The 14,624-nt window shown below is 33.7% G+C and overlaps 2 protein-coding genes and 1 pseudogene across 2 annotated transcripts; 1 reads left to right on the forward strand and 2 right to left on the reverse strand.

Moving 5' to 3' along the window:
- Window positions 1-350: 350 nt before the first annotated feature.
- LOC115720603 (uncharacterized) lies at window positions 351-2,719 on the forward strand. The gene is made up of 3 exons (XM_030649755.2): window positions 351-560; window positions 753-919; window positions 1,234-2,719. The coding sequence occupies exon 3, from the start codon at window positions 1,261-1,263 to the stop codon at window positions 2,527-2,529; it is 1,269 nt and encodes a 422-aa protein (XP_030505615.2). The 5' UTR covers window positions 351-560; window positions 753-919; window positions 1,234-1,260; the 3' UTR covers window positions 2,530-2,719.
- A 100-nt stretch (window positions 2,720-2,819) lies between these two features.
- LOC115720604 (uncharacterized) lies at window positions 2,820-4,793 on the reverse strand. Its single transcript, XM_030649756.2, has 6 exons — window positions 4,408-4,793; window positions 4,159-4,317; window positions 3,985-4,068; window positions 3,755-3,880; window positions 3,576-3,668; window positions 2,820-3,142 (listed from the first exon to the last, which is right to left on the reverse strand). The coding sequence occupies exons 1-6, from the start codon at window positions 4,511-4,513 to the stop codon at window positions 3,066-3,068; spliced, it is 645 nt and encodes a 214-aa protein (XP_030505616.2). The 5' UTR covers window positions 4,514-4,793; the 3' UTR covers window positions 2,820-3,065.
- A 9,358-nt stretch (window positions 4,794-14,151) lies between these two features.
- LOC133035309 (small nucleolar RNA Z247) lies at window positions 14,152-14,287 on the reverse strand (annotated as a pseudogene).
- Between the last annotated feature and the right edge of the window lie 337 nt (window positions 14,288-14,624).

Raw genomic sequence — 14,624 nt, forward strand, 5'->3', positions numbered from 1 at the left:
AAAATTCTCCAAAAGGTATCCCACTTCGAAATGGTTGGGGTGGTGATACCTGTCATTTCATTTTCCAAACATGACACGGAAAAAGATATGTTTACAAATTTACCACATACTGAAAGTTTTAATGTTTTTACACTTATACTGTGGGCGGAATTTTTTCAAAATTACTGTATAAATTTTATACTGTGTACTGTGTTAAGTTTTTCAAAGTTTTTCTACTGTTAATTTTTAGTTGTTCCACTTTTATTTTTAGTTGTTCTATTTTGTATTCCACTTTATAAAGATACAGTATTCTTGAAAAGATTTTTGTATAAGTTTTTTGTAAAATTTAACCCAAATTCCAATATTTTTGTTTTTTACGTTGGTTTTGGGCCAGCCCAATTCTACCACCTTCTCTGTACTCTACTCTTCTCTCACGTTCCCTCTAACGACATCACTCCGTCTGCCTCCGCCTCTGGTCTGACAAGAAAGAAACCACTGCCGGCGCCGCCGACGACGACCACCGCGACGAAGCTTTCCGTCAAGTGGGAGACTATTTCAAGACTTTTATGCTCTCTAAAAATGTGTGGTTTTTGTGCTACTTGGCTTTGTGCTTGCGTCTTCTTTTGATGAGCTGCTACTCGTTGGCGAATAGATGAGATCAATCTCTCGCTCAGTTCTCTCTAGTCGTTTCTAAAAAGTGATAAGTTTTAATTCCTAATCTGAAATACCATCCCCGGTCTCATATTGTTTTAATCTGTTATGCTTTTTGCCAGAAGAAATTGGAAAAATAAGAAGTGGGTTTTATCGTGATTGGAGCGTTATTGCCTTCTTGGCTTGGTTCAGCGCTGGCATGGTCACATTGCCCCGTGGTTGTGCGTTGGGGCTTGCCATGTCTGTATGTTCGTGGACCCAGGGCCCTTGAACATGTGGCCTAGTTGAGGTCAGCTCTTTTTACTCTGCTTTGTTTGGCTGAATATGTTAATCTTGGTATATTTGTAATCTTTGTTTAGTTAATTTTCAAACTACCTAGTATTGTAATTTTTCTTTTGCAAGTATTATGATAATGTTTTCTTTGTCTGGAAAGAAATTGAGATTATTTTCATTCAAATTTTAGCATTGTGTACTTTTTTTTTTTTTTGTATACTATATGTTTGATTATTTGCCTCTGTGAAGTAACTAATTTCTCCATTTCGTGGGATGTAGTAAATAAATTATAATAAGGGAACTGACTAAAAGCCCAGTTTTTTTTTACAGATTGTTTATGGTGGATTTTCTTCAACAATGGCCTGTAAACATGTTGAGAAACTCATGTGTACTGGTGCTAAGTATATTAGGAATAGGCGAATTGAAGCTTTTCATTCTGATGCTATACTTTATCACTCTTCAAAGGAATCACATGAAGAACTCGTACACTTAGATTGGTATGAAAATGCATTTCCAGAGATGATGAAATTGACCCGCCTGTTAAAGAATGTGGATTTGATTGATGGAAGACTTGTTAATATCCGTGATGATTCAATCATCATTGATGATCGTATAGAAAGAAAAATGTACAATTTCAAGTCACTTGTTAGAGTCTATATTGGATCTCCATCAGTCCAGAAAACTGTCAAGGCTAACATGGCAGCTGTTTCTGTAGGTGAAGGTGAACCATTTGTCTGTTTCAGTAAACCAAGCGAAAGAGAACCCATGATTGTGAATTCACTCACCAAAGTGAGCAACATCCTAAACATTTCTGCCCAACAAAGGAAGTTGATTCGTGCAACGATCTCCCCTCAAGTTACCCATCATCGCATATTGATAAGGACACTTGAGGAGGTGCTTAATGGATTAAAACCCGAGTTGGACTATTTGAATAATCAGTGCCCAAGCAAAGGAGTTCACTTGGGTCAACAGGTAGTTTCCAATTGTCTAAAGTTTTTGTATAACACAGCCTTTTCCTCTGACCCTGATTCTACTTCATGGATGCGGCTTGTGCCTGCCAAGAAGGTTCAATCTTCTTGCTCTCAAAAATGGGAAGATGTTCTTGAGATGTTTAATGACCTTATTGAATGTTTGAAAACTGAAGACTGGCTACTTGATCATGTGGTAAAGCTTGAGGCCATGAAAGAAGGATTATCTCAAATCAAGGATGTTTTGATTGATAAAAGTATTGGATACAAGGAAGCTCGGCTCCAAGAAAGCTTAGTGCAGAAGAAACTTTCTAAAATTTTGGGCTACCCGTCCAAGTGCTTGTTCACACTTCTCTTGTATTATCTTTATGGGCATGTCAGAGATATCGAAGTGGATCTGTGTGGTGGGTTTTATAGTAGTGGGAATGATAAGTTCTGTTTGTGTATGGGAAGGATTCTAACTTCAGATGAGGAAAGGATGATCTGGAGTGGGGTGAGACATTTGGACAGGGCACTTGAGCTTTTCAAGTTCATTTGGGAAACATCAGGAAATAAAGGAATCTTGGATTTGCAAGGCCATCTCTGGTGTGTAGGGGTCGAAAGTAGAATGATTACATACAAAGGAAAAATGTTCTTTATACATGGGATAAGTCTTTGAGAAAGATTATAATGATCAATGTATGTGGAATGCAACCCAAGTATAGATTCGATTATAGTTTTTCATACCATTAATGTGTAATCTTGGGCAATAAACACTAGCAAAGCCAGAAAATTTCATTATATAAAATTATTTTCATGTAGCTTTGAATGTATTATAAATTTTTCATTCAATTGCAACTTTGTTCGTTGAATTATTTGGGGTAATATTTTGTCAAGTGGATTCATTTCCTTCTTCCCAGCTTTATTTCTCCATATATGTCAAAAAGTGCAAAATTAGAAGCAAATGTATAATCAAAAAACACCATCAATAACTAATAACTATACTCACAAAGTAATAAATAGTGTGTACTAGTACTAGTGTACTACTATGCTACAGTCACCAGAGCATGACTGTTCTCAATTATTTATACAAAGCAAACTTATTACAAAAATAATCTATCAAAACCAAATAAACCAATGATATATAAAGCAAATAAATATCTATCTATCTATCTGAAGTACATATCCAATAGTCCTGCTCCATTAAATCACATCCTACTTCCACATAGCCATACCCAATGACACCATAAATATGATCATCATTTGAAACTTTCCTGGCAGAAAAGACGTAGCTGGAGAAGAAAAAACAACATTAAGTGTCAGATTTTAAGTAACTATTTTTTTTTTCTTACACATACAAGCAACATGTTTTATGGATAGATATCAAAGCAAAAGTAATGTGGCATTATAAGTCAATTGTGTCGACCTATCATATTTGAAATCATTTATAAGAAGAGAAAGAAAGGAGTTTTGAGTTTTAGTTTGACCCACCTAACCATATGAATATGATATCTTTATCACTTTATTCTAATTGTGTCTATAAAAATAATATTAGTTAATTAGTTAACTTTCTTCTTAATACCTAAACTCTGTTTTTAACATCCATGGTTGGTAAGTAGCAAAGTTTAGAATATACATAGTTAATAATAAAGGAGGTTGCTTTTTTTGCTAACTAATAAAAGTGGTTTCTTGATGATTGATCTCATCCAAGTCTAACTAACTCACCTTGGCTATTATTATTATTGTTCGAACTGTCACCCCCAGAAGTCGAATCTGCTACTTTAATTCCAAGTCTTGAACAGTCGGATCCAAGTGTGCCTTTAAAATAATATATAACAAACCAAATTAAATTAAGCTCATCATGTTAATAATTATATTAGGAAAGAATTAAGGCTGTTGTATACATTCACTGTAGCAAGGAAAAGCAGAAATGTTGAGAAGATTTGAGAAGCCTTGTTTGCACTGGCACATGTGTGTGTGAGTTCTGTTCTTAGTGCATGTCCCTTCCCCACAATAGGCCCAGTAACAAGCTACAAAAAAAGTTTAATTAATTTACATAAAATCAAAATTAATTATTGAAATTAAAAGATTAAAAAGAATTATAGTTTTTTGAGATGAAGATAATGGTAATTACGATCAAAAGCAGAAATATTGCGTGGGACTTCCTTCTCTGGAACTGGGGGTGGAGCTGGTTGGCACCCTCCATAATTTAGAGTACCTGTATATATAAATATAAATATTTTTCATCTTTAAATTATGTATATAGAATTAATTAATTAAAGAAGAGAGTAAAAATTTGATTAATTACAGTTAGGGATGACACAAGGGAGAAAAGGGTAATCATCTTCATCATCTTGATCACGTGTTCTCTTCCAACCAGCATCACATTCACATGTAAACCCTAATGGGAAAGCTCCATTCCATTTGCACTTTCCCTTTCCACACTCCACTTCTTTACACATATCCTCTGTTATTAATTGTTATAAATGTCATTAACAAAGTCAGTCATGATTTATATATATGATAGAAAGAGAGTGCATGATGATGGATTAAGTACCAGAAATACTAGGAGCTATGTCATCCCAATCAAGCCCAAAAACAGCAACTGGTGACAATACCAGAATCATAGCTAGAAAAGCTAGTGAAGTAGTAGAGGAAGCCATTTGGTCTAGTTTCTCAGAATGAAAAAGAGAGATTATTGAGAGAGGAAGAAGATATGGCGTGTGTGTTTAATGGGCTTATGAGTTTACGTATTTATATAAATATATGAATTAACATATATATTATTAAGGGTGTGAGTTATTGAGGTTTTTCTTGTTACTCAAACAAACATGAGAGAAAAAAATATATTAAAAACAGGACTTCCAGAAACACCAGTTTCTTTCTTTTAGAGTAGCTTTCTTGACTTTTACTAAGTAATAAGGTGATACGAATATACTTGCGTACACAAGACAGGTAGTAATACCATTCTTTTCTTCTCTTTGAATAAATCAAATCAAAATAAAAATCATTTTTTTAAAATATTAATTTAGGAGATTTCTTAGGTACTTAATACTGATTAATTTATATTATTAAGACATGTACACTTATTTAATTATGTAAATTTTCTTTTAACCATTTGGGCCGCCGGCCGAATATTACTCGTGACAGAATCTTCTTAATATCTAACCAAATGATGGGATTTTTATACATATTTATTCAAGCTCCTGCTAATAATTAAGAAATTAAATAAGTATCATAAGAAATTAAATAAGTATCATAGTTGTGTAATAGTTTTGAGAGAAGATGTTCTTTTATTTAGCTAGATTGATAACAAAGATTGAAATGTGTATTTTTTTTTTCTTTTTTGTATGAGAATCTTAGTGAGGATTTAGGGATAGGTATTCAATCAAACAGTGATTATATATCATAATAATCCACAATCTACGTACGTGTCTGCCCTCCAATGGTGCTTTAGAACCAAATTTCACAGTTTTGTTCTAGAAATTAACACATTCAATAATAAAGCTATTGATAATTTTAGTTCAAAAGTCAAAATTTCACTGCAATGTGGTTCAATTTTGTCTATATTATTATTATTTATTATAACCCCTCATAATTAATAATAATTATAATATAGAAAAGACATAGAATAAGATGAATTAATAAATAATTCTACGTTGACAATGAAATACACAAGATTGTCTTAATTTCACCAAAACACTTCAAAGAAATACGACAAATGGTTATGTTTAATGTATTGGCAAATCAATTATATTATAATATAATATATGGTGTGATGTCTTATCAATCCAAAAATAAAGGCATAGACATAAATAGATATTGGATTTGTTGCATATTTTCTACACGCGGAAATTTCATAGAGGCTCCTATAGTCCTATATGATATTATGATTAAACTTTTGCTCTCTTAATCTCAAATTAGATTATTAATCTTGTAACTCTCTAGAGTCTAGAGGTGGGCATCATCCAATTGAACCGAACTGATCCAATCCAATCCAATTACAAAAAGTTGGATATCTAATTACAATTGGATTGGATTGGATGTTAAAAGTTGGATTCTAATTGGATTGGATCGGTCATTGAATGCCAATCTCAAAATCCAATTAAAACCCGATTCAATCCAATTACATTTATATATATTGAAAAATTATTTATTTAATAAAAATATTAAAAAATATAATATATATTTATTATATTTTATTAAATTTTTTTTGTATATTGAATTTGTAACACTTGATTGTTTTGTGTATTTATTTTTACTAGAAGAAAATTACGTGCAAGGCACGTATATTTAGTTTTATGTTATGTGTTCTATAATTTAATTAAGAAAGATTCAATAAATAATCATATAATTTAAAATGATTTAAAAACTAATTTTAATTAGTGTGTGGGGTTATTTGAAAATCAATAGTGAAAAGTGAAATTTAAAATTTGCAAAAAGAGAAGAGGAGAATGGAAATTAGCTTGAAATATATTTAAAAAATAATAATGCTACACACTTACTATGGACACTTAACTCGAGCCGGTAATAATAAAATTATAAAGAATAAGGGTAGCAGGCATATAACTGGACATATGAAAGAAAGAATATAAAAAATAAGAAATATGATAGCTTCCAAATAATATTATAACAAAGCAATGCTCTCCAAATTTATCTCAATATCATTCTTCTCTTGAAGTCTCTCATCAATCTCATAGCACTCCATGATAGATTCAACAAAATATATGTGTTTATGTATATTTAGATTCAACAAAATATATGTGTTTATGTATATTTATTTTGAGCAAATCAGTAAACATATATTTTCAACAAATTAACCCGATAAACTCAAGATCCACATATATATATATATAACTAAGTATTCAAATACAATTGTAAAATCTAAACTTAAAACAAAATCAAATGGACAATTCATGCTCAACTAATAAAGCTATATATATACTGTTATGATTACATCAATCCAAATATTCTTACTTGCTATATAACCGAATTATAAAAATTAAAAAGTATAATTTGAGATATATAGACTAAAATCATCCAAATAAACAAATAAATTAGTTACACATAGAATTATAAATTATACTTTTTTTAGAGTGTGTTTGAAGCTTATGTGAAATTTTTTGGATCTCTTCACTACTATTTTTTATCTCTATTTTTTTTTTGTATAAATATATATGTATATAGAAAATTTATATTAAATGAAAAATATACGTACATATATTTTATTGTTGTTAATTAAATTCAAAATAGTATAGTAATAGAGAAAATTTAGAAGTTAGATTTTTATTATGAATTTTTATTTATTTAAAATAATTAACTTTAATAAAAAAAATAGAAAAAATGAGAACAATATATAATATTGTATATATATAAATAATATCAGTTCAAATATCAAATATCAGTTTAAATTTTTATTTTATTATTTTATTATATATAAATAATATTTTATTATTTTATTAAATATAAATAAAAAGTCACACCCATAAATTTCTCATAAACCAAGAAAATAATGTTTTGATCTATTTTATTATTTAAAAATGTTGTTGTTTTAATTATTTAAAACTTTTAGCTACATTACACTTGCAAAAATAATATATTTATGAAGTATTAAACTTAAATAAAAGGTAATAGTTAGTTTTTATGTATTTTTCTTCATATTTTTAAGTTAATATTGAACTTTAACTGTGTAATTGGATATCCAATTAAAAAACCGATCCAATCCAATTAGTAATTGGATTGGATTGGATTTTGAGGTCTAATTGGATTAGATCGGATGATGATTTTCCAAATCCAATTACTAATTAGATTAGATCGGATAAGGAAAAAAAAGTTGGATTGGATCGGATGCCCACTCTACTCATCTCTATCCATACCTTTGTATTTTTTTTAATAATTATTTCGTTTTTACGTACCTACCCTCCCTCACAGAAAATAATTCTTCATTTTAATTTCTAACACTGTGACACACGTCATTGAACTTCGTTACCAACCGTTTTAATAATGTACTTTATAAGATTAAGTTGTTATTAATTTCTAACTCAAATATTTCATGCCAGGGAAGGAATTAATTTTTTTTTCTTGTGTTCACAAGGACCGTTGGAGATAATTTCTTACTTAACAATAACATAATAATCACCAAATTTGTCCTGGGTTTAATCGTTTAATTAAAAGTACATATAAATTATTAGTTTGTGTTCGTCCTTCCTTTTTTCTTGTTTTCCTTCTATAATTTGTGTATATAATTTTGATTAGCTTAAACAATTAAATTATCAGTCTTCTAAAAGCGTCTACAATATATTTTTCCTTTTTTTAATGAATTTCCTATATTTTGAATTGTTTTTTCTTAAAAAAAATCTACAAAGGTGCACATGGGTTGAGTTGGCTGGGTTAGAGGTCTTTTAATGGGCCAATCCAATGATTGTAGTTTGGATAAGCTTAAATCCATTCAAATTTTTGTTATTGTACAACTCAACCCTACTTAGTACAATAATATAGGAATTAGGTTTATTGGGTTGAGATATATTTTAGACTTTAATATTTATGTTACAAACATGACAAAATTATTTAACCTAGTGCATATAAAAAAAAAAAAAAACGATACATATGTGTGTGTAATATAGTGCTTTACAAAAATTAAGGTGGTAGTGGTATCATTATGTGAGTAGCAAAGTTAATAATATTGATGGAAAATTTGCGGTAAAAGTCCCCAAAAAGTTGAGTTTGATACAGATAAGTCCCCAACTTCCAAAAATAGCGGCAATAGTCATCAAGGTCATGTTTTTTATTTGTCCGTTGGTCTCCAAGTTAACAGATCCGTTAAACCCAATTCAAATGCCACGTGTCGAAATATTATTGGTGGGTATTATTATTTTAATTTAAAAAAATAAAAATAAAAATAAATAAATAATTTAAAAAAAAAAATTCTTTTTTTCTTTTTCTTTTCTTTTTCTTTTTCTTTCTTTTCTTCTTCGTCTACTTCGTTTTCTTCTTCTTCAACCCAACCCCAACCAGCCACCGGAGCACCACCACGACCCCAACCACAACCACATCCCGACTGCTAACTCGGCCAGCCCTGACCCCACGACCCCAACCACAACCCCGACCACTCTAGCCCTGATGTTTTCAATCGGCCACTTCAAAAGCTTCGGTCGAGCCTCGCCGTTAGAGGGTTTCGTGTCGGAGTTCGAACGGACGACGTGAGCTCTATCGTTGTTCTTCAGCTTACTGTAAACATCGTCCATCGATTGGTCGAACTGGTCTAGGGTTTCGGTATCTTCTTCGTCGAAATTCATTAGGGTTGTGGTTGTGGTTCTGAGAAAACTTGGTGATGGGCTTGTTTTGGGCGGTTATAATGGTCAGAACGTAACGTCTTCTGTTGAGATTTTTGACCCTCGTAATGGCTCTTGGATGATGGGGGACTCCATGAACGACTCTCGGGGCTATTCTGCAGCTGCTGTGATTGAAGATACAATTTATGCCATTGGCGGCATAAAGGGTGACAATGAGAATTTAGAGACCGTAAGTTTGATATTTCCATTTCTGTAGAAAATAAATGACACCTTTCGTCTTAACAAGATTTTGATACAGAAAAGCTTGAATGTACAGGTGGAATGCTACAAAGAAGGTCATGGATGGCAAAAGACTAATTTCAAAGCATTGGGAAAAGGTGCTTCTTCTCTGCCATCACCAAGAATAAGAAAAAAAAAAGAAAAAAAAGATTTTTTTTTAATTATTTATTTATTTATTAAAATTAAAATAATAACACCCACCAATAATATTTCGACACGTGGCATTTGAATTGGGTTTAACGGATCTATCAACTTGGAGACCAACGGACAAATAAAAAACATGACCTTGAGGACTATTGCCGCTATTTTTGGAGGTTGGGGACTTATCTGTATCAAACTCAACTTTTTGGGGACTTTTACCGCAAATTTCCCTAATATTGATTGATTCTCACATTAGGCTTGTTGGTAGAAGTAGTAAGGTAACTATAAACTACGTGTTAGTAATGGGTTTGGTTAATTCACTTTCTAAGGTTATCACAATATAATTTATTTATGTATGACAACGTAAAATATATATTTGTATATATTTTGTGAATGTAGAATATATTTTATGTATGAAAGTTATCTCAAATCTGGAACATCTCACAAGAAATGGGTTGGTTTGGGTTATATAGAACTATAATGTGTCCAACCCATAACCAACCCTTAATTATATGGCCTATCACTTTTCAGCCCAATGAACCATGACTTACTCTTAACATAAGCCTTTACTATAAAAAATGGGTTGGGTTGACCGGGTTGAATGGTTTGGCCCATATTTTGTGCACCCCTAAGAGCTGGGACTGAGAAATTTTATGAAGCAACATTATCAATTATGTTGGCTCAGGTTAGTGAGTTAATGAGTGTTAAGGGATTATACCATGGATGACTTACTATGATTATTTCCTTGTAGCTCTTGAGATTGATATCTCTAATTCTAATAGTTGAGATTGATGAATGAATGAGTTGTGTGTTTACACACACTCTTTGCTATTGTATTTATAGAAAGTTACAAGTACAGAATACAGTGGGAAAAGCAGAGAAAGAATGTAACAGACTCTGCATATACACAGTAACTAACATGTAACGGTATTAACTAACATACTAACTGACTAACTAACTACCTTCTCCAACACCCCCCCTCAAGCTGTACTTAGAATGTTCTAAGTAAAGCTTGTTACATAAAAATTGAAATCTAGGAGAAGACAGCGGTTTAGTGAACAAATCAGCAGTTTGATCTTCAGTAGGTATGTAGCAGACTTGTAACTTGTTTTGAGAAATTTGATCTCTTATGTAGTGGACATCAAGCTCTATGTGCTTTGTTCGTGTGTGAAAAACTGGGTTGAGAGCCAAGGATTGAGCACTTTGGTTGTCACACCACAACACAGGTGGTGTTTTGTGAAGAGTGAGACCAAGTTCAGACATTAGAGAGTTGATCCACACAAGTTCAGTGGCAGCTGAGGCAAGAGCCCGATATTCGGATTCTGTCGAAGAACGAGCTACAGCCTTTTGTTTTCTAGAGCTCCAATTTATGAGATTTCCTCCAAGGAAAATACAGTAGCCACTTGTAGATTTGCGATCATCAAGGCTTGCAGCCCAGTCGGCATCCGAGTACCCCTCTAGATTAAGTAAAGTAGATGGCCGAAAGTGTAAGCCTAGATGAGGAGTGCCTTTGACATATCTTAAAATTCTTTTGCAAGCATTCCAATGGTTGATAGTAGGGGATTTGAGATATTGACTCAATTTGTTGACAGAATAGGCAATGTCCGGTCGTGTCAATGTTAAATACTGTAACGCCCCCATTGTACTTCGATAAAGCTCGGGCTTGTCAAAAATTGGACTGTCATTTTGACAGAATTTATTGGCAAGAACCATTGGAGTGTCACACTCTTTAGCATCTTCAAAATTGGCTTTGTGTAGGAGATCTGTAGCATATTTAGATTGTGTGAGATAGATGCCAGAATGATTTCTGTAGGCTTCGAATCCCAGAAAGTAACTGACAGAACCGAGCGATTTCAAAGCAAATTTACTGTGAAGATCTGCTATGAGTTTGGAGATGGCTTGAGGATTAGCACCCGTGATTAGCAAATCATCGACATAAACCAAGACTAACAAAAGTGATCCTTGCTGGTTTCTGTAAAACAGAGATGAGTCAGACACAGAAACTTTAAATCCCCAAGTTAAAAGTGTGCTTTTTAGTGTGTCAAACCAAGCCCTTGGTGCTTGTTTGAGACCATAAAGAGATTTGGTAAGTTGACAAACATAATCTGGTTTGGTTGTGTCTTCATATCCTTGGGGCTGTTGCATATAGACAAGTTCTTTTAACTCCCCGTTGAGAAACGCATTGTTGACATCTATTTGTTGGATGTCCCAATCATATGTCACAGCCAAGGAGAATATAATTCGTATAGTAGATGCTTTAATAACAGGACTAAAAGTGTTATGAAAATCCAAACCAGGTGTTTGTTGAAAGCCTCTTACTACCAATCGGGCTTTGAACTTGTCAAGAGAGCCATCCTTATTATACTTCACCCTGAAAATCCATTTATTTGATAGCACATTCATGTCAGCAGTTCGAGGAACTAATATATATGTTTGTTTCCTTTTTAAGGCCAAATTTTCATGATCCATGGCTTGCTTCCAATGAGGTAAACTCAATGCCTGTTTCACAGTTTTTGGAACATCATAAATCTGATTTTGAGAGGCAGTGACAAGGAATATTTTTGGTTTGTATATACCAGATTTTGATCTGGTTTGCATGGGGTGACCATGAGGTAATGGTGGTGGAATAGGAGAAATAATGGGTGTTGGCATATGTGTTTCCTCAAGGGAAACCGAGGCAGGATCAAGATTGGGAGGAGCAGATGTAATGTTATCTGCAGAGATGTTTGTGGTGGAAGGAATATTATGAGATGAAGAGACTGCTGGGATATTTTGGGAGGGTTCAGACACAGAATTTAGAGAACCAAATTGAATGTGAGAGTGAGTATCGAGAGGAGATGTATGTGGAATGATGAAAGCAGGTGCTATGAGATTGTGGTGGTAAGTGGACTGAGGTCTGTTGGAAAACAGATCAGAATAAGGAAATTCATGCTCATTAAAGTTGACACTTCGAGCAATATAAATTCGTCCCGAAGGGTGAAGACACCTATAGCCTTTATGAAAAGGACTATACCCAAGAAAGACACATTTAGATGTCTTAAATTGAAATTTATGTTGATTGTAGGGCCTAAGAAAGGGAAAACACGCACACCCGAATGTCTTTAGAAATGTGTAATCTGGTTTAAGGCCAAACAAACTTTGAAATGGAGAAATGAACTTATTAACTACAGTAGGCAACCTATTTATGAGATACACTGCAGAAACACAAGAATCCCACCAAAAACTCAATGGCATTTTTGCTTGAGCTAACAAAGTTAAAGCCATTTCAGTTACATGCCTATGTTTCCTCTCAACTCTTCCTTGTTGTTGATGAGTATGAGGGCAAGGATGTCTAAATAGGATGCCTAATTGTTGTAAAACAGGTTGTAATTTTCTGTACTCCCCACCCCAATCAGTTTGCAAACCCTTAATGCTTTGGTTAAATTGTTTTTCCACAAATGTTTTGAAAGTGAGGAATATAGGGAAGGCTTCTGTTTTGCTTTTCATGGGATATATCCAAGAATATTTGGTAAAATCATCAACAAACAATATATAGTACTTGTATCCTTCAGCTGTGGCAATTGGGGAAGGTCCCCAAACATCCGAATGGACAAGTTCTAAAGGTTGATTGGTTTTTAATGAAGAACTACTAAAATGCATTAAATGATTTTTACCAAATTGGCATGCATCACAGAAATGTAACTCAGATTTTGACACTTTGGCATTTATTTCTTGAAGAACTTTGGAAAGAATTACAAAGGAGGGATGGCCAAGCCTATTGTGCCAAAGATTAGAGATACAATCAGAATTTTTACAAGAACTAGAAGCAATACAAGCAGATTTATTAGAAGACATAGTAGTGGCATGAACAGAGGGCAAACTGAATTTATTATGAGAGAGGGGATTGACAGTGGGCTGGAGAGATGGTAGAGACAGCTTGTAAAGGCCTTCAGTAAGAATTCCTTGAAGAAGGACCTGCTTCCTCATCTTATCAATGACAAAACATTGGTCAGTATCAAATTGGATGACAATATTATTGTCAGTACAAAGTTGAGAGATACTTATAAGATTTTTATGAATAGCAGGGACTAACAAAACATTTTTAAGGATTAGATTTGGGGAAGAGAAAAGAAGACAATTACCAATGGCTAATATGGGAAGGGAGGCACCATTACCTACTGTGAGAGTTCCTTTGCCTTTGTAGTCAGATTTTTGTGTCAAGGCTGAGGCATGGGCAGTGACATGGTGTGAAGCACCACTATCCAAGTACCATTGAGGATCTGTGACCGAGGAAGCAGTAGCTAACATTGCTTGAGGCTCTTCACTGGGAGATTCTTGAGTATTGGAGTGTCCTTCTCCTTGATAACTCAGATCAAAACGATGGTAACATTTTATGGCTGTATGACCAGAACGGCCACACACCTGGCAAATTGGACGATTGTTGCCACGACCGGGTTGATTTCATCCACCTCTTCCTCGAGTGGATCCACGTCCACGACCATTGTTGGTGGAGTTAGTTGGAGGAGGGCCTTTCTTGTTTGTAGCAGCATAATTTGCTGTGGGATTTTGCAGATCCAATGTAGCAACAGATGTCATTTGTTCGATCCGAAGCTCTTGAGTTTGAAGTAGAAACTGAACTTCTTGAAGTGTAATAGATTCTTTGGATGTAAGTGTGACAATAGCTGAGTCATACTCACTGCCTAAACCTCCAAGAATATACAAGATCAATTCATCATCGGAGAGAGCATGGCCAGCCGCCATTAGAGCATCACCTAGACACCTCATCTTGAGGATGTATTCATCGATAGGTGTGGAGCCTTTCTTTGTTGATTGAAGCAGTCCTCGCAATTGCAGAATACGAGCACGAGATGTGTTTGAGAAAAGTTGTCTCAGAACTTCCCATAGATCAGCTGAAGATTCACATCTTGCAACATGACCAAGCATGTTTTCGGAGATCGAATTGAAGAGCCAGCTTAAAAGAAACTGGTCAAGGCGCAACCAGTCTGCTAATTCAGGATTTGGCATGGATTTGGTAGGATCTGTAGGATCTGTAATGATGGCCGGAGGTCTTGGACGATTTCCA

The sequence above is a fragment of the Cannabis sativa genome, chromosome 2 (genome assembly GCF_029168945.1).
Source record: "Cannabis sativa cultivar Pink pepper isolate KNU-18-1 chromosome 2, ASM2916894v1, whole genome shotgun sequence".
NCBI classification, from domain to species: Eukaryota; Viridiplantae; Streptophyta; class Magnoliopsida; order Rosales; family Cannabaceae; genus Cannabis; species Cannabis sativa.